Source organism: Lynx canadensis, chromosome F1, assembly GCF_007474595.2.
Source record: "Lynx canadensis isolate LIC74 chromosome F1, mLynCan4.pri.v2, whole genome shotgun sequence".
NCBI classification, from domain to species: Eukaryota; Metazoa; Chordata; class Mammalia; order Carnivora; family Felidae; genus Lynx; species Lynx canadensis.
Genome location: NC_044319.2, coordinates 67,595,406 through 67,620,715, shown reverse-complemented (window position 1 = coordinate 67,620,715; position 25,310 = coordinate 67,595,406). Strand labels below are relative to the sequence as shown.

The 25,310-nt window shown below is 43.5% G+C and overlaps 1 protein-coding gene across 1 annotated transcript in view; it reads right to left on the bottom strand.

Annotated features, from left to right (window-relative positions):
- Positions 1-25,310, bottom strand: part of ASH1L (ASH1 like histone lysine methyltransferase) — a 198,058-nt gene that overhangs the window by 93,833 nt on the left and 78,915 nt on the right. Inside the window, 3 exon segments of the mRNA XM_032591884.1 lie at positions 688-867; positions 11,598-12,348; positions 19,851-19,952. Of these exon segments, the coding sequence (XP_032447775.1) occupies positions 688-867; positions 11,598-12,348; positions 19,851-19,952 (1,033 nt within the window).

Below are 25,310 nucleotides of genomic sequence, written 5' to 3'. Positions count from 1 at the left end.
TCCCGAAGGGATAGGACGTTCCTACAAGGAGCGTATTTCACTCCTCCAGCAAAGTGTTTGAAAACACAGAAAACAATCAATGAGGAATGAATGTAAAAAATCAAGATCATTTTAGATACTCACATAGTACCATTTCTCTTATTTTTAACAAAGAAAAAAGATACCACTAGAAAGGCAGAGAGAAGATGAAGAACAGGGAAGATGCTGAAACTAATATTACACCAAATGTTAAGTAATTAGAATTAAAAAAAATTGAAACAGGGGCGCCTGGGTCAGTCGGTTGAGCGTCCGACTTCAGCTCAGGTCACGATCTCACGGTCCGTGAGTTCGAGCCCCACGTCAGGCTCTGGGCCGATGGCTCAGAGCCTGGAGCCTGCTTCGGATTCTGTGTCTCCTTCTCTCTCTGCCCTTCCCCTGGTCATGCTCACTCTCTCTCTCAAAAATAAACAAACAGTAAAAAAAAAAATTTTTTTTTTAAATTGAAACAAAACCCAAAAGAGCAGGAAGGTAATTAGCCCCGAACAACAGAGTGCAGTGTCACTAGCATAGTGGACGCTGCGGTGTCTGTGATGAGGTCAGTATTTGTGGGCCCTGCACTCATACGGTGTTTTTTGATAGTCAAAGTATCATTTCAAGCACGGAAGAATGGTCTTTAAGACATGCCGGCTGACAGATGCGACTACTTACTCTGCAGTTTTGTAAACGTCAGAATACAGCCCTGCTTTCTGATACTTCTTCTTTGGGGGACGTGGGGCCTTCTTCTCCCTTGGGATGAGAGAAAGCACAGGCTGCAAGCTACCTTCAGGTTCGGGAGGCTTGGCTGGGGTTTCAGGAGGACCGGGAATCTCAACTGTTGTTTCAGTAAAGCTAGAAAGAGAGTTTAAAGGTAATTTTTATTACTGTCTATTCAAAAAACACCACAGCAAGTAAAACATGAGATACAGCATTTTCCTCATCTGACTGTGATGGAGTAACAGATGCCACTCTGGTCCTCCAACAGAAACTAGTAGAAATATGGTAAACTACTACAAACCTACAGAACGTTTAGGGCACCTGGGTGGCTCAGTCGGGTAAAAGTCGGACTTCAGCTCAGGTCGTGATCTCGCGGTTCGTGAGTTCAAGCCCCATGTTGGGCTTTGTGCTGACAGCCCACAGTCTGGAACCTGCTTCGGATTCTGTGTCTCCCTCTCTCTCTGCCCCTCCCCCCTTGCGCTCTGGCTCTCTCTCTCAAAAATAAATAAACATTGAAACTGGAGAAAGTTTACAAAACAATGATCAGACATTAGACAACACTGTAGGATTGTGATCACCAAGAAAATTGAAAAGAAAGAAAAAAATAGAAATAACTGCGTTCATAGGGAGGATGATGATGGAGGGAGTAGAGCCACAGCAGAGAACAGCCAACAACATAAACCGAAAAGACAGAGAATGCTGAGGGCACTCGGGCTGGTGAGGCAGAGCACTGGTGTGGAGAAAGCCACGGAGGAAAGTAATTCTAGACTAAAGTCCGGGTGGTACCTACACAAGATGAAATTCTGTAAAGCCAGACAAAGAGCTACCAGAGTGCTGGGACCTGAACAAGTCCAAGAACTCGTACATGATGGTCGCTACTCTGATTCCACCAGGCAGAGTGGAGACAAACTGCAGGGCATTCCACAGACAATCCAGAGGGTAGTGTCACCCAGTTTCATAGGACTCAACTATCCCTAGACCAAAGACTAGCACTAATAAAGCCTAAAAACAGTCTTCCAAAGGATCTAAACTGAACCACAAGTAACTTAACTGCCTACCAAAAAAACCGCGAACATTTGGAAAAGAACAAAACTAGATACACAATTATGTGACATCTACAAAGTAAAAAAATTCATAATGAAAAAACCCCAAAGATTCATGGCCAAATATTTTCCAAATTTGATACAAAGTATAAGCTCAAAGTTCCAAGAAGCTAAACAAGCCATTAACACTATAAACTCCAATACAACAAGGTGTATCACAGTAAACTGCTAAATAAAGCCAGAGGAAAAAATAAACAATCTATACAGGAGTACAAAAACAGGAATGAGTATTTCATGTCTGAAACAATTCAAGGCTGAAGGCAATGAGATAACATCTTTAAGTGCTGGTGGAGGAGGAGGAGGAGGAGGAGGAGGAGGAGGAAAAAGCCTGTCCAAGTAGAATTCTAAGTCAATCAAAAACATTTTTTAATGTTTATTTCTGAGAAAAAGGGGGAGAGAGAGAGAGAGAGAGAGAGAGAGAGAGAGAGAGAGAGAGAGACTGTGCACACATGAGGGAGAAGCAGAGGAGACAGGGAGAGTCAGAGCAGACTTCGGTGCTGTCAGCACAGACCCTGATGTGGGGCTCGAACCCACAAACTGTGAGATCATGACCTGAGCCGAAGTCAGACGCTTAACTGACCGAGCCACCCAGGCACCCCTATCAAAAACATCTTTAGGGGCGCCTGGGTGGCTCAGCCGATTAAGCGTCCGACTTCAGCTCAGGTCACAATCTCGCGGTTAGTGGGTTCGAGCCCCGCGTCAGGCTCTGTGTTGACAGCTCAGAGCTTAGAACCTGCTTTGGATTCTGTCTCTCTCTGCCCCTCCCCCACTCGCACTCTGTCTCTCTCAAAGATAAATAAACATTTAAAAAGTTTTTTTTTAATCTTTAAAAATTAAGTTGATTCTAGCTCCAGGCAAAGATGGAATAGATATTGCCACTTATCCTTGCACTAGGTACAAGGAAAAACCCTGGAAAAAATATATAAAATAAAAATAAGCAAGCAGATTGGTTAGGGACCTTAAGCCCAAAACAATGACATGGCAGGGAATGGATTTTTCTATTTCCATGAAAAACACATCACTGGGCTATTGCACTGAATTTGTAGATCGCTTTGGGTGGTTCTGATATCTTAACAACATTAAGTCTTCCAGTCCCTGAACGCAGGCTGTCTTTCCATTTATTTATGTCTTCTTTAATTTGACTGAACAATGATTTGTAGTTTTCAATGTACAAGTTTTGCCTTGCTAAGTTTATTCTTTTTTTTTAATAAAAATTTTTTTTCAATGTTTATTTTTGATAAAAAGTATAAGCAAACAGGGGAGGGGCAGAGAGACAGAATCTGAGGCAGGCTCCCAGCTCCACGCTGTCAGCATAGAGCCCGACGCGGGGCTCGAACTCACGGACCACGAGATCATGACCTGAGCCGAGGTCAGACGCTTAACTGACTGAGCCACCTAGGTGCCCTCCTCTCCTTTTTTTTTAAATTTTTTTTTTTTTTCAACGTTTATTTATTTTTGGGACAGAGAGAGACAGAGCATGAACGGGGGAGGGGCAGAGAGAGAGGGAGACACAGAATCGGAAACAGGCTCCAGGCTCTGAGCCATCAGCCCAGAGCCCGACGCGGGGCTCGAACTCCCGGACCGCGAGATCGTGACCTGGCTGAAGTCGGACGCTTAACCGACTGCGCCAGCCAGGCGCCCCTTAAGTTTCTTCTTAAGTAAGCTCTACACCCAACATGGGGCTTGAACTCACGACCCCAAGATCGAGTCGCATGGCTCCACCTACCGAGCCCCCCGGGCCCCTTGCTAAGTTTATTCTTAGGTCTGTTCTTTTTGATGCCACTGTAAGTAGAACTGTTTTTGTAATTTCCTTTTTAGAAAATTATCAGTGTATAGAAACGCAACTGATTTTGTGTTTTCAAGTTTGCTGAACTTGTTCAAAAGCTTCTACAGCTGTTTTGTTTGAGATCTTTAAGGGTTCATGTAAGATCACAGCATCTGTGAACACAGCTCATTTTACTGTTTCCTTTACACTTTAGAAGCCTTTTACTCCTTTTTCTTGCCTGACTACATCAGTCAGGAATTTTAATACTAGGCTGAATTAAAGCAGCAAAAGTGGACATTCTTCCTCATTTCTGATATTAGGGGAAAAGTTCTCAATCTCTCACCATGGATCCTGTTAGCTGCAGGGTTTTTTGTATAAAGCCTTTAATATGTTGAGGTAGTTTTCCTGTTCCCAGACTGCTCAGTTTTTATCATAAACGAGTTAGTCTGTGAAATTAACGTTTCTACACTTATTGATACGATTGTGTGATTTTTCTTCTTTAGCCTTTTGATGTGATGAGGAACCTTAATATGCTTTTAGATGTTGAACAAGTCTTTTATAACTGGGATAAATCATACTTGGTACTTGGTAACAGGATCAATCGATTTATCTATCTATCCAATCAATTAATTTGTTATTTCTCTTTTCACCTGTTCTTATTTGTTTGTTTGATTGATTGATTGGTTGCTGTTCTCCTTATCAGGCAAATTCATTTCTACTTCTGTGCCTTACCTTCTTTTTCTGTAATCAAAAACAATTTCTGCTTTCCTGTTTATCACCTGCATACATCAATTCTCCCAGTGCCACGTTTCCCCGAGTGCTGTCCATAGGCTACACACATCAGAATTACCATGAGGGCTTATAAGACATGCAAATGCCCATCCACAGATTTTTAAAAATTCTCCTTAGTGAAGTCTGAGTGGACAACGTCCCGCCCTTGCCGGTGTCTATACCAACACTGGGCTGTCTCTCCACAAGTGCATCCATCTCATTCTACTCAGGCTCTGACACCCTAGGCGGGGTTGATGTTCTCTCCACTTTGTCCCAGGCCCCAACTCTTCGCTCCATTAAGTCTCCAACACCCAACTCAGGGTCACCATGGTTTCCATACCCCATGTGGACACCTAGACCTAACGACTTTAAGACTGAATTTTTCAGGGCACCTGGGTGGGCTCAGTCGGTTAAGCATCTGATTCTTGATTTCGACTTAGGTCATAATCTCATGGTTCATGAGGTGGAGCCCCATGTCTGGGTCTGCACTGTCAGGGCAGAGCTTGCCTGGGATTCTCTCTCTGTCCTTCCCCTATTGGCATTCTCTCTCTCAAGATAAATGAACATTACAAAGAAAAAGAAAAGAAGATTGAAGTTTTCTTTTTAATTTTTTTGTTTATTTTTGAGAGGAGAGAGAGAGAGCGAGTGAGTGACAGCGAGTGCGGGAGAGGGTCAAAGAGAGAGGGAGAGACAGAGAGGGAAACACAGAATCTGAAGCAGGTTCCAGGCTCTGAGCTGTCAGCACAGAGCCTGATGGGGGGCTCAAGCTCATGGACCAAGAGATCATGACCTGAGCTGACGTCAGACACCCAATCGACTGAGCCACCCAGGTGCCCCAAGACTGAATTTTTCAAGAAAAAAAAGAGGAAGAGGTAATGCACATTAAAATATGGTTCACCACAGGGTGCCTGGTGGCTCAGTGGGTGAAGCATCCAACTTTGGCTCAGGTCATGATCTCGCAGTTCATAGGTTTGAGCCCTGTGTCGGGCTCTGCGCTGACAGCTCAGAGCCTGGAGCCTGTTTTGGATTCTGTATCCCTCTCTCTCCGTCCCTCTCCAGCTCGCACTCTGTGTGTCTCTCTCTCTCAAAAATAAACAAACGTTAAAAAAATACATGGTTTCATGATATATCTATCTACATCAATACAGTAATTTGGGGACACCTGGGTGGCTCAGTCAGTTAAGCGTCTGACTTTGGCTCAGGTCACGATCTCGCCATTCCTGACTTTGACCCCAGCGTCAGGCTCTGTGCTGACAGCTTGGAGCGTGGAGCCTGCTTGAGATCCTGTGTCTCCGTCTCTCTCATTCCCTCCCCTGCTTGTGCTCTTTCTCAAAAATAAACATTAAAAAAATTAAATTATTAAAAAAATGCAGTAATTTGTTTAGTTTGTGTGTGTGTTTGCTTTATAAAAGTAGGACCAGCTAGTATGTCATTTTTAGGACCTTGGTTTTTTTTTTACTTAATGTTTATAAGATTCATCCACTATTATTACATTATCAGCTGTAATTCATGAATCTCTATTACCATATCATTTTCCATTGCGTGGAAAACTGTGTTTATTCCTTTTCATGGTAATGTTGGATATTTCTATTTTCTATATATTATAATGAATCTTGCCACTACCTTTCCGAAAAGTGTTGACTGTTGGGCAAGACTTTCTCTAAAGGGTAACTGCTAGATTACATAGGGTTTATTTGTAACACAATTTTGTTGCTGTTTATGTATTCTGGACACCAAAATTGTATACATCACACGTGTTACAAATTTCCCAGTTTGTAGAAAGTCTTCATATATTTGTCATGATGTTTGATGAATGGAAGTTTAGCTTTAATATAATTGAGTATGTCAGACTTTTTACCTGTATGGGTACTGCTTTTGAGATCTGGCTTATGAACTCCTTTCTGACAATAAAGTTGTGAAGTTTTTTTCATTCCATTATGGATTTAATCAACTGGGAGTTAACTTTTGTATCTGGGATGAGACAGGATCCAATTTCATTCCCGTTACTATGTAATATCAACTTTTAGGGCACAATTCATTAAATACTGTTCTCTGTCCCCGTCGATAAGCAGTGTTACGGTTTCATGTAGCAAGGTTGCCTTCTCTTACCGAACCAGTTCCGTACTAGCTTAACGCACCACGGCTTCAAGAAGTCTGGGGACAAATCTTTTACGTTATTCAGTAATTCCATCCCTTAGAATATACCCTGGGGAAATTCGTGCCCATATCCACCAGCATTTTTGGGAAATAGTCTCAAAGTCGAAACGACCCAACAGTGAAGCAGAGAACTGAATTCTGTACTGACGACGGAAATGACTACAGCAACATGCCACAGCACAGATACAGATGTACATGTTGAGCAAAGAAAGGGAAGACACAGAAGTGTATGTCCTGTGCAATTCCATCCAAACGAAGTTCAGTGAGGGTAAACTAAACGACATTGTCTAGGCTTGCAGACTTAAATGGTGTAAAAGAAAAAGGTAAGGAGGTGGTTACATCAGAAGTCAGGAAATTGATTTTGGCTAGTGGTGAAGCAGTTTGTGACTGGGGAGGCACATGGGATACTAGCTAGCAGAGTTCTATACATTCACCCCTTCCATGTCTACATCAGTGTTGGCTTTATGAAAAAAAGATGAACTTATTTCTAATGTTTATGTACTTTCTGTAGGTGTATTCCCCTCCCTACTTCCCCCATCATCTCTAAAGAGTTTTTTTTTTTTTTTTAAGTTTGTTTATGTATGTACGTCTGTCTGTCTCCACCCAGTGTGGGGTTTGAGCTCATGACCATGAGATCAAGAGTCACATGATCCTCCGGTTGAGCCAGCCAGGTGCCTCTAGAGAATTTTAAGGTGAATGGAATGATCCTTTTCTTTCAAGTATGGTAGAAGTTTCTGGTCCTGCTGCTTTCTTTGCAGCAAGATTTTAAATTAAAGATTGATTTATGGAAAAGAAACACTCAGGTTATCTCTTCTTGAGTAGGTTTTCCCTAGGAATACATACATTTCAACTGAGTTTTCCAATTTGTGGGGCATAACATGCTTATAGTAGTCATTTTTTAATCTCTCATATACAGCTTATCTCCTTTTTAACTTATAATTTTCTTCACTGATCAACTTTACTAGAAGTTTGTATATTTTATTAGTCTTCAAGGAACTAACTTTGGTCTTCAGTGAGTCTCTCTATTGTACCTTAGCTTTATTTTGTTAATTTAATATATGTTTCATTTCCTTCACTTCCCATTTACCTTTTGGGGCTTATTCTCTGGTTTTTCTCATCTCTTAATTGGACTCACGGTTCATAAATTTTCAGCATTTTAGAAAGTAATGTAAGTATTAAAGGTTATGAATCCGACTCTAGCCGCCTCTTTAGATACATCCCACAAGTTGATATATGTAGCATAGTGTTGATTCAGTTTTAACTATTTGAATTATGATTTTATTTTGTCGTTAAATTTTATTTAATTTATTTTAATTTACATCCAAGTTAGTTAGCATATAGTGCAATGATTTCAGGAGTAGAATCCAGTGCTCAACCCAACAAGTGTCTTCCTTAATGCCCCTTGGCCATTTAGCCCATCCCCCCCTCCCACCACCCCTCCAGCAACCCTCAGTTTGTTCTCTGTCTTTAAGAGTCTCTTAGGTTTTGTCCCCCTCCTTGTTTTTATGTTATTTTTGCTTCCCTTCCCTTCCCTTATGTTCATCTGTTTTGTATCTTAAAGTCCTCATATGAGTGAAGTCATGGGATATTTGTCTTTCTCTAATTTCACTTAGCATAATACCCTCTAGTTCCATCCACGTAGGTGCAAATGGCAAGATTTCATTCTGATTGCCGAATAATACTCCACTGTGTGTATGTGTATATATATTCTTTATCCATTCACCTGTCGATGGACATTTGGACTCTTTCCATACTTTGGCTAGTGTGGATAGTACTGCTATAAACATGGGGGTGCATGTGCCCCTCAGAAACAGCACACCTGGGGGCACCTGGGCGGCTCAGTCGGTTAAGTGTCCGACTTCAGCTCAGGTCATGATCTCAGGGTTCATGAATTTGAGCCCCTTGTCGAGCTCTGTGCTGACAGCTCAGAGCCTGGATGGAGCCTGCTTTGGATTCTGTGTCTCCCTCTCTCTCTGCCCCTCCCCCACGTGTGCTCTGTCTCTCTCTCTCTCTCTCTCTCAAAAATAAATAAAATGTAAAAAAAAAAACTTAAAAAAACCCCCCAAAACCCAAGAAACAGCACCTATATACCTTGGATAAATACCTAGTAGTGCAATTGCTGGGTCACAGGGTAGTTCTATTTTTAATTTTTTGAGGAACCTCCATACTGTTTTCCAGAGTGGCTGCACCAGTTTGCATTCCCACCAGTAGAGCAAAGGAGAGATGATTTTATTTTTTACACAGCTTTTAAAATTTGTCCTTTTTCCTTTTAGAACCAGGGTTTGAACCCAGATTCTTCTGATCTAGAACCCAGCTCATAACCATTATACTATTCTTTTCTTAAACTTAAAAAAAAATGTCTACTTAGTTTTGAGAGATAGAGCGAGTGAGCAGGGGAAGGGCAGAGAGAAGGAAGACAGAATCTGAAGCAGGATCCAGGCTCCGAGCTGTCAGCACAGAGCCTGACGTGGGGCCCCAACCCACGAACCCTGAGATCATGACCTGAGCCGAAGTTGGATGCTTAACCTACTGAGTCACCCAGGCGCCCCATAACCATTATTCTTTTGCCATCTGGGTTGTTACTAATCAAATAGTGTCCATGCTCTTTAACATGGCATACAAGGCCCTCTGCATGATCTGGCCCCCACAACCTTTTCTTTAGACTCATTCTCTAAGCTCTAGACCACACTACTAGAATTTGCTCTGTGTTTTGGCCGCAAAAGCATTCTTTCACTTCCTTGAACCTGCTCTGCCTTTTCATACTGAGCCCATAATGTGTGCTCTAGCCTCACGCCTTACATAACAGATGAAGTCAATTCTTCAGATTTTAATTAGTAATTACTTCCACAGGGAAGCTAGGTCAATCACCTCAACAATTCGTTCTCATAGCACTAACTCTCCCTACTCATACTTAGGCTGCACAATCCATGAGGACAGGGAGTGTATCTCTATCTGCTTACCACTCTTACCTACCCTCAGCACATGGGATAAGTAATTTTGCAATAAACACTTACTGAATGAGGAAATGAATAAATTCCTGCTACATACCAAGTACTATAGTAGGTTCTAATCAGAAAAAGGTGAAAAATTGCTGCTGCCCCTGGGATCTCACTACGTCATGTCCTTTCTTGTACAATCTCCTAAGAGGAGTCCCTCCCAGCATGGGGCTCACACTCACGACGCCCAGGTCAAGAGAGGCATGCTCCCCTGACTGGGCCAGCCAGGCACCGCTACACGGTGTGCTCTTAACGCCCATGCCCACAAAGAGAACAGGATTTGAGAAGAAATGAGGTCATGTGAAGAGAGACACAACTTCTCGACCAGTAAGCTTTCAGTTTCACTGATGTATCTACAAGCTTGTATTACTCATGAAAGAAAATATATCCTGTATATTCTCTAGGAAAAGAAGTCTTTTTTATAGATGATGCATTAGAGAGATATAAGAAACCTCTATATGGGATTCACCAAGGTAGATGATAGAGAAAAAGACTGATAACTGTCCTATTGCTGTTTGGCAAGAAAATATAAAGAAAACCAAATGATGTCCTACAACAAACATTAAGGGTTATCATTCTTTTTTTTTTTTTTTTTTAATTTAAGTAATCTCTACACCCAACATGGGGCTCAAACTCACAACCCCAAGATCAAAAGTCACAGGCTCTTCTGACTGAGCCAGCTAGGCGTCCCAGGGTTATCACTGTGACTGCATGTAATGAGCACTTAAAAAACAGGTATGGAACACAACACATACTAATGTCTTCTAATATGCAAAAACGTGCAAATTAAAATAAGCAGCAAGTAACATTTAGGAAGTATATTTCACCTGTATCAGACTGAGGAAGGTTTTCTTTCCCTGCCCCCGGATAAAGATTTTTTAAAAAGATAATTTCCAGGGTAGATAAGGGTGGGGGGTAAAGAGTACGTGACTATTACCGCATGATGCTAGTCAAAGTATAAACAGACGTGGCTTTTAAGACAACAGTCTGACAATATATGTTAAGAGGCTTAAAATGTATCTAGCAGTTTCAATTTGTATTTCTCTGTGAACGAGGGATGCCATTAACTGTGACTGACATGCTACATTTAGTAAAGGAAAAGCCATTTGCAAATGGTGAAGATTGCCATTAGCTCGTTTAAAAATACCAAATATACCTTCAGGGAATGAATCTGGTTGGATACGTAACAAAAGGATTAAATGCTCTTATTTTGGATGACTTTTGGCTCTGTGTTCTGTTATCTTTTAGAAAAATGTAAAAATGTAACCAGGACACTATGAAGGAAATAAATCTAACATGCAGAAAAACGTATGCGATGACAGGAAGACAAGGTTAGAGCATACGGGAGATGGTGTGATAGCAAAAATAATTCCAGGCACACAGCTATATACTGGATAAAATAGGTAACCTCTCTGGGCCCGGACCTCCTCACCTGTAGAGTGAGGGGATTAGATTGAATTGTTACATTCCCTGTGCTTAATTATTTATAATTTGGGGCAGTTATAATAAGAACCCCCCCTCTTTTTTTAAACCTAACCCTAACTTACTTTTTTAAAGTAAGTGGGGGAGGGGCAGAGAGAGAAGGAAAGAGAGAGAATCCCAAGCAGGTTCTGCACACAGGCTCAGACTCAGGAACCTTGAGATCGTGACCCAAGTCAAAAATCAAGAGTCGGACGTTGGGGCGCCTGGGTGGCTCAGTCGGTTGAGTGTCTGACTTCGGCTCAGGTCATGATCTCACTGTTTGTGGGTTCAAGCCCCGCATCGGGCTCTGTGCTGACAGCTCGGAGCCTGGAACCTGCTTCAGATTCTCTGTCTCCCTCTCTCTCTCTGCCCCTCCCCCGCTCATGTTCTGTGTCTGTCTCAGAAATAAAATAAACATAAAAAAAAAAGAAAGAGAGAGTCGGACGCTTAATGAACTGAACGACCCAGGCGGCCCTGAAGAGAAACTTTTCAATGAAACAGAGAAGTGCAGGTTTTCTATAACGAAGAGTCACTCAGCTGCGTATGGATAGGTCACATCTGTGACACATCTGTGTGTCCTCCACCCAGACCAAGTGTGAAACCAGGAATTACCTTTCAGTGCGCTCTCGTTCTTCCTCTGGGAACGGCTTCTGCTTTTTCTTGGTCTGTTCTTCCAAAAGCCAACTTTTCCTCTTCAACCCCTTCTTCTGTTCTGGACTCAGGTTCACGCTCTGGACAACAGCCTCGATGACATCCGTAACGGTGTCAGGACGGAAGGGCGCCGCTGCTCTCTCCTCGCCTTCGCTCAGCTCGGGGCCGACCAACTGGGCGGCCTGGAAGGCTTGCATCGACACCACGGCCTGGAGGGGGCATTTCCGAGGTCGGCCTGGTCTGCGTTTCACGAAGTTGTTCCCTGTCCTGGCCTGTCTTTGCAGTTTTTTGGCTTTTAGTATTTTGTTGACATGGTCCAGGTTTTTCTTGGTGGCCAGGATTTTGTCGTAATTGCACATTTTCCGAGCTTGGCGCTGCATGGCTTCCACTACACTCCTCTTGATGTGCGGGGGCGAACGGCTGCTCGGCAACTTCTCGGAGAGGAGTGAGATGCTACCACTGCAGGAGTCGCCGGGGACCGCAGGCATGAGAAGGCTGTCTGGTCTCCCCGGGGCTCGCTCCTTGCTGTGGCCGTGGCTGTGGCTGTGGCCCGGACTGGAGGAAGGCGGCACAGAGGCGGATGTGATTGCGGCCTCGACGCTTTTCCCCAGGGGCGCCTGGTCCTCATGTTGTACCATCCGCTGCAGCAGACCGTCCACGGAGTCGTCCCCAGAAGCGGTCGCTCTCGGACTTCGAGAGGAAACGCCATTCACTAAACGAGGTGACAAATCACACGCAGAAGAAAAACGAACACAGCCAGTCACTTAAACGACTCTTTACAAGGAAGAAAAGGAGCACTGCTCCATCTGTCCTCACAACATCACACATCCTAAGACCATGTGCGGTTCTCTCTCCCAGGCAAGTTGGTGGTTTACTTTCCTGAATCAGGCCTATATGACAGTCATCTCAGGAACTTCAAAACTGGCCTATGCCTCCCTATTACCAGTGAGTTAAAAAGCAACAACAATAACGCTCACTCTCTGAGATGAGGACCAGGAATGAATCGTTTATTTCTTCAGAAATGAAGGTCCGTTTGAGTTAGGAGACTCGACAGTTAAACGCCGGACAAAGACCTTCCACTTAACCCTTGTTACCTTAGTGGCCCAGGGACTTGGTGATCTTTGTCTCCTCAGATACCACTCAGCGCATTTTCGTGACTATACTTCACGTGGGAAAGGCTCCCACGCCTCTGGCCAGCCATGTTAGTTTCACAGTCTTTGTAAACATCGAATTGTAATAGGCCTACTTCCCAAGATGCCTCGTTGTTTCCTACTAATGATCACAGGTAATGCTTCTCCAAAGTTGATGGATGCATATCCTGTCTATCTGAGTTTAAAATGCGGTAGGATTCTAGGGGCTACTGTACAAGCCCCAGGCATTTCAGATTCCAATCAGATTACACTGGACTTTTTCTCCAATTACCAATAACTTCCTTCAAATAATATCCAGTAGTACTGTTTAAATTCAAACTCTCAGTGACATTTTATATCCCTAATTTTTAAAATCCGGCCTCCACTGTCTCTCTGATAACCCACTTTCTCTCCCCATTCCTCAGCTCCATCAGCATTAGCCGTAGAGGCCCCTCAGCCCCAGTACTGCAGTGTTACCTTCTACATTTATTGCCCACGGGGGACACGTTCATTCTCATAGTTTCCACGATCAGAACTTTTATCTGAAGGTCACCAGAATGAGGACTGTCCCCTTCTCACTCTCTGGCCCGAGCGCTTCTCTCCTTGATGCAGGCCTCCCTGCTCCCTTTGACAGTTCATTCAATAGCACGTACGTTCTGGTGTCTCCCCAGTCTCTCTTTTCTGAGTAACACCTGTTTTTCTACTTCTCTACTTTTGCATGTTTCATAGATCTCTCGTACTCCTGTTCATTACCTCCTCCCTCAACCTTGTTCCTCCAAAGCGCCAAGCTCAGTGACTGGTAACGTAAAGCCAGCTCTTCAACATTATCTACACAGAGCACCAATCACGTGCCAGGGATTTTGTCAGCCAAGCTCAGGCCACATCGTCTGTCATTTCTCCTCTACTCTCCCCACAACTCAAAACGTTCGATTTTACGTTAGTCTGGCCTCTTGAACTTATCCACTTGCCTTCACACCACCACGGCCCCTCCATACCCAGCTCATCTTGCCTCCCTGCCCTAAAGCAACAGCCCAGCTGCTTGTAAAGCTATTACAACCTGTACATACACAACTCTTTTACTAATTCTCCCTTCAAGGGGTAGGATCTAGGGGCACCTGGGGGGGCTCAGTCGGTTAGGCGTCCGACTTTGGCTCAGGTCACGATCTCACAGTTTGTGAGTTCGAGCCCCCACGTCAGGCTCTGTGCTGACAGCTCAGAGCCTGGAACCTCGTTTGGAATCTGTGTCTCCCTCTCTCTCTGCCTCTCCCCCACTCATGCTCTGTCTCTCTCTCTCTCTCAAAAATAAATAAACATTTAAAAAGTTTTTTTAAAAAGGGGTAGGATCTAATGCCTCTCCTCTTGAATATGAGTTGCCCTTAGTGAGCTGCTTCTAGCAAAGAGAAGTCGATAGAGGTGAGAATATGGTGATTTCTAAGGTTGGGCTAGAAAAGGCAGGACACATTCCACCTGAGTTTCTCTGAAACCTCTGCTCTGGGAACCCAGCTTCCACATCATAAGTAAGTCCAGGCAATCTCCTGTCATGTTTCCCAATAGATCCCGCTAAGGTCATAGCCAATAGCTTTCCTAACAGTGACTGCACTCATGAGTATTATCATATACTCTTTTAGTGTATTTAAGTAAATTATCCCTTTGGATTTGCTTCAAAACAGTTCATGGATGGGCCATAAGATATCCCATACAAAATTGTTTTCCTACGGTTGTTTATATATCTCAATGACTACACAGATAGTCTCTACACATATTTCATTTCTTTGAATATCCCTGGAAGGTTAGGAGGACATAGTTCTGGTTGAGCTAGTTGCCTTTATTTTTAATTAATTTATTTTTTAAAGATTGTATTTTTAAGTAACGTCTACACCCAATGTGGGGCTCCAACTCACAACCCTGAGATCGAGAGTGGTGTGCTACACGGACTGAGCTGGCCAGAGGCCCTCCTGCTTGCCCTTCGACTGCAAAACAGAGGGTATCATCCCAGTGCTGCTGGTGATGATGAGAATGCCAGGTCAATCAGGACTGAGGACGGTCAAAGACGCTCAGGTTTATGCCAAATAGGAATTAAATTTGCACTTGGCTGTGGAAGAACTCAGGGCCCTACTACTCTACAACAAATTTTCATTGATTTTTTTTCTGGGTTCCACAGGCAGTGTGAGACAGGAGGTGACACAAAGCATGTGTGTGGAGAGGAGCTCCTTTTCGGGCTCTTCCCAAAGCCAAACTGAAACAAGGAACCACCAGGTTCTTCTGTGGCGGCTTTGTTTCTGTTTGCTCTCATCCTGGTAAATGTCACCTTCAGGGAGCGCCAGATTTACGCCAGATTTACCGAAATCTGATGGGGACTTCTGTGCTGCTAGAGCCTTAGGCTTTGTCCTTTGTCTCTTGCACCTGGATGTTTCCCAGTAATCAGGCTCTCGCCACACCAGGCAGATGTCGAGCAGCTCTAATACTCCTAATTCCTGTTAATCAAGTTTTCTGAAAGTTTCTGGTTTCCTGTCTACTTACTTCAAATTTCAGCAATGTTTTAAGAAATATTTTCCATATTTTATCTAGTATTTTTAGTTTTAAGTACCGAGAAGCGTATCTGTTGGCTCTGTACATCTCCTCTGCCTCCCTGCTGGAAGCAAAGCTCAAATCCGTACCAGGGTCACCTGAACTCAGACGGCACCTTCTCAAGCAGCCAAACTGCTCTAACTCCACCTGCAAAGTGGTTTTATAAAAATCGTTTTCCCAATTACTTAACACTTTCTGTCCACATCTTTCTTGACCTCTTTGTGACATCTGACATTAAGAGGTTTCTGTTCCATGTACTCTGTGATTTTTCTATATAAAAAATCTATTTAAAACCTGTATGTTATCACTGATCTCTTTTCTTCCGCTTCCCTCGAAAGCGAATGTTTCTTAAACCTGCATTCCTGCCATCCTCCCAACTGGTATCTTCTTGCTGGGTAATCTCACTCGCTGCCAGATTAAAGTTTGTATTACCTACTGTTAGGCCTGCGTCTCTACCAGAGATGCCTCTCAAACTACAAGCCGCCACTTCCGAATGGCTAATTAACATCTCCACCCCAACAGTCCAAACACTGTTCAATTCTAACATATCCCAACCTGAAGCCATTATCAATGCATTTCTCCACACATTTCTTGTCACATTCCACTCTCTACACTGTAATGCTGTAGAGTTTTCCCAAAATGTGTACGCGGTAGACTGAGCCATTATTCATAAATATTTGCTGCCCTGCCTTCAATGACATCATACACCCGACACCTCCTCGACGTAAGACTTAACCATGCGATCTGCTTTAGCGCTGAAATGTGAGGAGTAACAGTTAGTTCTGGGCAGAAACTTTAAGAGCTGGTCAGTGCGTTGTATGAACCTTCACCCTTTTCCACACGACCAGCAACGCTCCAGATAGAGGCTGGGTTACACAAGGTCCTAGAAGGAAGACAACGCACAACAGACCCATTATGGTCACACAGCGTGAACAGAAAGTAACAACGCTTTGTTGTTTCAAGCCACTGAAATGTGGGACTTCTTTTAGCACTGCAAAATCTATCCTATTTTGAACTGCACAATATATCAAATAATTTTTATCTTCCTGTTCAAAATCCTCTAGTGGCTCCCAACTGCCTCTACAGTAAAGTCTCAATTCCTTCAAATGAAAAAACAAACAAAAAAACCCCCTGTGCCATGTGGGTTATTACTTTTATAGCTTCATGTTCAACCACAATCACACATAATATCCCTCACACGCTAGTAATCTCAAATAACGTGCTGCTCTCCAAAAACAGCATTCCATTTTATGGTTTTGCGCTTTTCTTCGGACATGTTATTGTCAGTGTGTTAAACACATTCTTACTGTTTACCCACTCATGTACTCAAATTACAGTAGTATTATGTGTCACTTCTTCAGGGATGTTGTCTTCTTCTCTTTTTTTAAGTTTATTTATTTTGAGAGAGAGAGGGAGACCGCACATGCGCACCTGAGTAGGGGAGGGACAGAGAGACAGAATCCCAAGCAGGCTTATTAGCACCGTCAGTGTGGAGCCCAACGCGGGGGCTGGAACCCACGAACCGTGAGATCATGACCTGAGCCAAAATCAAGAGCCGGCTGCTCAACCCACTGAGCCGCCCAGGCGCCCCAGGGATGTCTCCTTTAGTCACCACGCATGTGGTAAGTGCTCGAGTTGCCTACACCGACCGGTCTGTTACAGAATTTAACCCACCTTTTAATGGCGAATATGGCTGACTCCTTGAGGGCAGGAACCTTATTCATGTTTGCATCTCCAGTGCTCAGTATTCATAGTAACTCAGAAAGGATTTATTTGAATGAATAAATGGTGGTTGGTTTTATGGTGACAGTAACCTTATGGATCTAGGTAGTATTTTGTTTACTCAAGTAAAATATTTGGGTGATTTTTCTTCGTGGATATCTCCATGAGATCTCATTCTTTCTTTTTAGGGGTTGGCAAACTTTTTCTATAGATAGCTAGATAGTAAATATTTTAGGCTTTTGAAGACACATACGGTGTCTCACATATACTTTTTCCCTTGCTCCTGTATTTTTTTTAAGCTACCCTTTAAAATGTAAAAACAGGGGCGCTTGGGTGGCTTAGTCAGGTAAGCATCTGACTTCAGCTCAGGTTATGATCTTACGGTCTTGTGAATTCGAGCCCCACGTCGGGCTCTGTGCTGACAGCTCGGAGCCTGGAGCCTGCTTCAGATTCTGTTTCCCTCTCTCTCTGCCCCTCCCCACTCATGCTCTGTTTCTCTCTCAAAAATGAATAAAAGTGGGAAAAAAAAAAAAAAGTAAAAATAAATAAATAATAAAAATAAATAAATAAGAACGTAAGAACAGTTTCTAGCTGGGACTACACCTAAAGAAGCGTTGGGTCGCATCTGGTCTGCAGGCTGCAGCTTGCTAACCTCTGGTCTAGGTCAACATTGTCAAAAGTAGTTCACTGGATGTTTAAGAGTCTCCCTGAAGCAGTATGGAAACAGCACTCTGAGAGACAAAACCCTAGTGATGCTCGAGTTGGTTCCACTGCACCTCTGAGAGCACAATGGTGCTAATAAAAAGCTTCCAATATGTTGAAGCTCATCATAAGATAAATTCAGTAAGTAGAACACGGATACAATTTGACAGGGTGGCCTTGAACTAATGAAGGAACTAGATTTTCTGACCATAAGTCACAAGTGATTTACTAATCAAAAAACATGGATGAGGGGGCGCCTGGGTGGCTCAGTCAGTTAAGTGTTCAACTTTGGCTCAGGTCACGATCTCACAGTTCCTGAGTTCGAGCCCTGCGTCAGGCTCTGTGCTGACAGCTTGGAGCCTGGAGCTTGCTTCGAACGATTCTGTCTCTCCCTCTCTCTCTGCCCCTCCCCCGCTCATGCTCTGTCTCTGCCTCTCTCTCTCTCAAAAATAAATAAAACATTGGGGTGCCTGGGTGGTTCAGTCGGTTGAGCTTCCGACTTCGGCTCAGGTCATGATGTCACACTCTGTGAGTTCGAGCCCCACGTCGGGCTCTGTGCTGACAGCTCAGAGCCTGGAGCCTGCTTTGGATTCTGTGTCTCCCTCTCTCTTTCTGACCCTCCCCCGTTCATGCTCAGTCTCTGTCTCAAAAATAAATAAACATTAAAAAAATAAAAAATAAATAAATAAAAACATTAAAAACAAAAACGTGGTTAGGGCTGTCTAGGTGGCTCAATTGGTTCACGGTTCATAGGTTTGAGCCTCACATTGGACTTTGTACTGACAGTCTGGGGCCTGCTTGGGATTCTCTCCCTCTCTCTCTGCCCCTCCCCTGCTCACACCCACACTCACTCTTGCTCTCTCTCTCTCTCAAAAATAAACATTTAAAAACAAAAAACCCCTAAAAACATGGATAGAAAGCCAAGAATTGATAAGTCACTTCCTTGCCTAAAACTTTCAGTGGTCCCTCAGTGTCATTAATAAGGTTCCCTACCTGCCTTTCCAGCCTCACATTCAGTCCTTGACCATAACTACACTGGCTCTTTTATTTAGTTTCTTAAGGTTTACTTATTTTTTAGAGAGGGAAAGAGCACAAGTCGGGGAGGGACAGAGAGAGAGAGAGGCAGACACAGAACTGGAAGCAGGCTCCAGGCTCCAGGCTCTTGAGCTGTCAGCACAGAGCCCGACGCGGGGCTTGAATTCAAGAACAGCGAGATCATGACCGGAGCCGAAGTCAGAGGCTCGACTGACTGAGCCACCCAGATGCCCCCCTTTTATTACCTCCCCCCACCTGGAACGACCCTACCACTCCCCCATCTCTCCTGATGACACTGACACATTAGAAAGCACTTCCTCCTCTCCAATCCTCACTAAAGGCAGAGGACAGATACATATATGTTACCCTCTAGTTTGTCTGGTTCTTTGGTAAACACACATACTATCAGAAAAAACAAAAACAAAACAAAAACTGGGAGCATAACCTGAACCTATGTAAAAAGCTACACAAATATGACACTGTAGTAAGAGGTTATGTGTATACAAACATTAAACATTTTAAAAGTTGAGGTTAGAAATAATTATTAATAGGGATTCTTCTTTCAACCTCCTAAATTGTTCTGCTTGTCTGAGACATCTGTGAATGCTACTTTGGAAACTACTGCGTTCTTACAATAATTTTGTACATACATGTATCTAAGTCTTCATAAAGTAGTTCCAATCCACACTGCCTTAGCGCACCCACAGTCCTTCACCTCAACACAACTTGTAAAATCTTTATTTTCCTGTCCGCCTACTCTTGAACCTAGTCATTTTGAACGATTTCCTCTGGATCACATCCAAATCGCTGCAGGTCTGGGAGTGAGCCCACCTGGACTCAGGGAGACTGGGGGGGGGGGGGTCCGCACTGTGTCAGTCTGCACTGTGGCCCCCTCGCGCGTCCTAGAGTCACTTCTGTCTCGTCCACAGTAATGTCTTGTAAGTAAATGTAAGCTGTGATTTCCGTGAGAAGCTTATCGTGTCGTGTGGGAAGTCTGCTCACAAGTAGCAGACGGGAGAGTCGGGTCAGAGTCTGTCCGTGCAAAAGGGGGACTTGCCTGTGGACGAAGTGCTCTCCGAGGACGACCGCTTCCGGGCAGGGCTGCTGCTCGTGCTCTCGGACAGTCGCTGGGAAGACTTCTCTGAGGTTGGCTGGGAACCTGGAGAGACAGGAAAGGCCAGGAATCACAGGGAAACTCACGTCTAAGCACAATTTCAAACGATTGTGTGTCAGAACTAGACTATTTGAGTTGCTGTCATCACCACTCCCAGCAGCCATACAACTTGCGAGCGGACGGGGAGTGGACGAAAAGCAGGGAGAAGCCACACCGCGTGCTGCCAGCACACCCGTGCTGCCTCACGGGCCTCTCCCACGTCAATTTCTCCTGTCACGTTACACAGGGAAAACGATTTTAGAGGGAGAATGAACGGGATTCATGTTAGTTCTGGCGCATCACCACCAGGAAACACATCATCGAGATATTTATCGATAAAAGTCACCGGCAGGACTACAATCACACCTGTTCCTGATTGTCAGTTCGAATTCATCCCAGAAACCGACGGACAAAATGTACAGTGCAATTAATTAGGAACAACTGATGTGAGAAAAGCAGGTCCAACCTGAGCGTTTCATTTAATAGAATCAGAGTTGGATCTTAAACCTGTGAGGTCACCTTCACACTCTGTGTGTTTCCCCTATAGCATATTCTGCAAGGACTGCTAACTTATCTAGGAAACAGAGCAAACGTACTTTAAAGCTGTATGCTTGAGGTTCCTTCGTTATATACGTAAGAGCTCTTAAGGACAAAGAAACTCGATTTCCTTTCAAAAGTCACATACTTAATGTTAACCAAAACCCCTATCAATGCGGCATAATTTAACACATCTCTTACTCAAGAGAAAAATATGTTGTTCAGGAAAGATTCTTCTTCTGAATAAAATATACTTGGTTCTGATACTGGATTCTTTAGAACCAAAAAAGCCAGCTGCTGAGAATGCATAATAAATGTCTGTATCACGTTGGTCAAAAAAACTAGCAGTACTCTGAAATGTTCACTTCACACTTGAAAGAAGTCACAAATAGAAAGTCTATGCATAACTGTAGTACAACTGTAGTACAAAAGTATCAGAAATCAAATACCTGAATATGAGATTTTTAAGATCCACCTCTAAACGAAGAGTGAACTCCTTGATGGAGATGTGACTAAGTGAGCAAAGAACAACTCGGGGACAGAACTGAATGGAGCCACGTTTCTAGTGTTTCCCTTTCTCTGACACAGATAATAATAAACCGTGAGCTTTGTTCTAATTATGTATTATCATAAATCACATCATTGTAAATCCTCTCTGAGTCCTGCTCAGGCGAGACAGAAGGCTCTGTGCTGCCATTCAACAGTAACAAGTTAGGTTCTTGGGAAACTGGCATTGTAACAATACATCCTACTTCCCCAACACAGACATGACCAATGTGAGATCTATTCAAGAAGCAAGACTTTACCCTTGAATCTTAAAAATAAATACAAAGGGATTTTAAAAACTGACAGTACAATGAATCCACCCTAGATTGTGGCTGAGATAAGATTTCCATTAAAGAGTTAAATACCACAAAAATACCTTTTTCAATAAAGATTTTACTTTTAAGTAATCTCCGCACCCAACACGGGGCTCAAACTCACAACCCTGAGATCAAGAGTTGCATGCCCCACTGACTGAGCCAGCCAGGCGCCACCCCCCCTCCCCCGCAATAAAAATATCTAAGAGGTAAAAGCCCAGGCATCAGTGAAGACATACCTTAGTAAGTATTAATATTGAGGGGTGCCTGGGTGGCTCAGTCGGTTATTCCGGCTTTGGCTCAGGTCATGATCTTATGGTTCGTGAGTTCGAGCCCCACGTCGGGCTCTGTGCTGACAGCTCAGAGCCTGGAGCCTGCTTTGGATTCTGTGTGTCCCTCTCTCTCTCTCTGCCCCTCCCATGCTAATGCTCTATCTCTGTCTCTCTCTCAATAATAAACGTTAAAAAAAATAAAAAAAAAAATAAGTGTTAACACTGAAAAATTCACACACTGGACAGATAACTACTTCCTACTGAGACACAGAGCCAAGACAGAAGACAACAGTGGCCAAGAAGCTTGAGACATCAGAGGCCTCTCTTTACCGTTATTCTGCTGAATGCTCAATCTTGGACTAACAACTAGGGAAAGGAGCGGCTGGAGAGCACTTTTTATAAAGTCTTCTCTCTCAGTCATAAACTAACATTCATCGAGTCCAGTTTATATGCTTGCTTCTACGCTAGACATTGTGGAGGCAGGAGGAGAGAGAGAAAAATCTTTTGAAAGTCTCTGCCCCTAAGGAGCTTATCGAAGGTCTTGAATGTCATCACGTGCACTTCAGATGGCGTTTGTGCCATCCATGCTGGAGCTCTGTCTTCAGTTTCTAGGCTACGTGGTAATGTTCCCCAAATTTCTTGGTCATCTTCAAGAAAGTCTTGATGAAGGCTTCAACTGTACCTTTGAACATCAGGATATCCTGAGAATCACCCTGCCTGGCCTCACCGCCCTCAGGGTCAAAGAGGGAACCGGCACCTTCCTCAAAGCTCCTCCTTTGGAGGCATCTGGAGCTGCACAGGAGGCAGGAGGAGGTGGAACGGGGGTCAGATCCCTGGAGATCGTTACTGGCAGCATTGTACAGCAATTCCTGAGAAACGAAACAATTGAGAGAGAGGTGGCTTAGCTCACCTAGCTTCTGAGCCACTTTTCATTTCCTGAAAGTACTGGAGGCCGGCAGCCTATTCTTAGGACTTAACAGGAGACTGGAATGAAACTTCATTCAGGATGTTTTTCACTTTTCATTTGTAAAAGTCTGTTTGAATTCCCTTTTCATAAAAAGCAGAGATGGTCTTAATATTTCATATTTCAGGGGAAAAAAAATGTATCCCTGAGACACAGTTCCCTAGGGCTTGGTAGTCATGAGATCAGATCCTTATTTTGCTAAAAGAATGTTGGTCATAGGACAGTAAGAGGATGAGAAAGCTGGAGGAAAAAAACCTACCTAATGATAGAAAGCAACCAAAATTAAGACTGGAAAATGATGATAGAAGCTTGTATGTAAGAGGCAGCAACCTGTTAAAGATGTTGAAATTGGCCTAACAGCAGAAACTGGGTGAGATTTGCAAACGTTATCTCCAACACTGCCAAAAATGTACTATTTCCTAAGTGCCATGCGCAGCTGGGTGGCCGGGGGAGAGCAAGCTAACGCCCGGACAGAACAAGAATGTCCATTTCAAGGGAGAACAACATATCCACATTTCGAAACCTAAAGCGGAGTGCTATGCACAGCTGTGCGTGGCGCAGTGTTAGGTACATCACCAAAGGTGCCCTGAGTTTGAGTCCTGGCTCTGCTATAATTAAGACTTTTAAGATCTTGGCAAGTCAATGCACTTGAACGTTGGTCTGAGAAAGCACTCGAACTCACTCGGCTGATGCGAGTTTCAAAGTGAGGTAACGCAAGCAATTGAAAGGGTTTTTATAAACGTTATGCTCTCATACATAAATTGGCTCCTTAGGTTCATCATAAATTTTTAGACCTTAATTACTTAACAATGTCACTGATGCGTAGGCAACTATTCAAAATAAAAAGAAAAATGAAACAAGGGCAAGGACTTATGCCCACTTGGGAAGTGGAACTAATTTAGGGGCTCCAGCATTATTCCTAAGCATAAAGAAGTACCCCCAACTGGGAAGCACTGGTAGGACAGGCACCTCCCAGGCTGGTCGGCACCTGCAAGGTGGTAAAAGCTCCTGGAAAGTGAATCTTCCAATCCGCCGACTCTTCACCACACCTCCTTCAGGGTCACGGCCGCGCTCTGGATTCCATCAGTGAAACCCGATGTGCCCACGGCGACCGGGCGCCAGTGCAGGTCTGGACGGGGAGGGGAGGGCACCGCCGTCTGCTTGCCCCGCTTACTCTCGGCTTCGGCCACGCCACGGTGGGACTCCTCAGGTCAGTGACTGCCTTGTCGCTGTCTCCACCACGCGATGCGTGTTTGCTCCCGTGTCATCAGTGGTCATTTCAGATCTGCCTGGAGGGTTGTGAGAACACTCTGCACTCCTTACAGGACAAGAGGGTTGTATGGATTTCAGTTCGAGACAATGTGATACTTCGTCAAAGAATACACACGGAGAATACCTATGATTTTACGTATCAGAGAGTTCCCATGTCGATATAGCACGAAGCCAAATAATTAAGTACTTCAGAAGTGAACAGAATCGAAGTGGTAATTCCGCAACTGACAAAATGACTGGGTAGAAACACTACTAAATAACTCGTTACTCAGACCTCTGACAGCTTCAGAGATATGTTTAGAGCTTCCACACACATAAATGAAGCAGAAGTTATAAGTAAATCACCAAGAAGGCAACCAAATAAAACTGGACTTCAGCATAAATGTAAGGTGATTACTACAAGTATTCTTTTTCTTCAGCTAGAAAACTAGAGGTCTTCGTGGAAAAAAGAAGGCCGACTATCAGCAAGGAGGGAAACAAAAAAAGGGACCATCATAAATTGGGAAAAGAATAAGGGAATTAAGAATTAAAAACAAACTTAGAAATGTGAGGGAAGCTTGAAGTGGTTTTGACCGTAGAGTCTCTGGATTTTTCTTGGCCATTATTCACTGAGCTTTTAAACATAAAGGCAGGTTTTGAGGAAACACCTTTGACAAAGAAGACAAAAAGGGGGAGAGATGGTACTTCTACAGCAAAACTATAGGGTGACATCATGGGTAAGAATGTCAGAAAGTGGAGAAAACAAAAAAGGACATAACTGGATTTAATGGATAAGAACCTGGAAATCTTTTCATTATATATAAAAATGGGTGGAAACCAAGCAGCTGTTCTGAAGTTGATTTGTCACAAGAGATCTTGGTGTCTACACAGGAGGAACTGAAACCTATCTAAGATAAAAAAGAAATAGTACGTTTTCAGATGTCTGGGTGTGAGGACGGAGTCAAATGGGCAGAAACGTCAGCGTAAAAAGAGACAATTCCCACTGATCGTGGTGTCTGTTGGGAAAAAGGTATCACCAAGAAAAAACTAGAGTAATAATTCAACCTCACTACTTCATTGAAGCCCTGAGTACCTACCCTAGGCTAAAAAACGAGGGAATTTCCAAACGTAAATTAACAAAAGAACACAGTGAATGAAACCAACAGCTGCTTGGATAAAACATGTATTTCTTTAGTGTAAATCCACTATGAAAACTTTCGAAACTTATTATAGTTACGAATTCTGGTCACACTCTGTTGGGAGATCAGCACTAAAGACCCAAGTAACCAGGGAATGGTTTGGGTGAGCAGATTGTCTGCTGTTTCCAATGCTAGAAATATCGTTGGGTAAGCCATGGAAAAACAGATTAAGTGTGCTAGATTTGGAAGGATACCATGCTGAAGCCAGTTTATAGATGATACACATTTATTTTAAAATCACATATTTAAAACTAGTTTCTAACATTTAAATCATTCCTTCT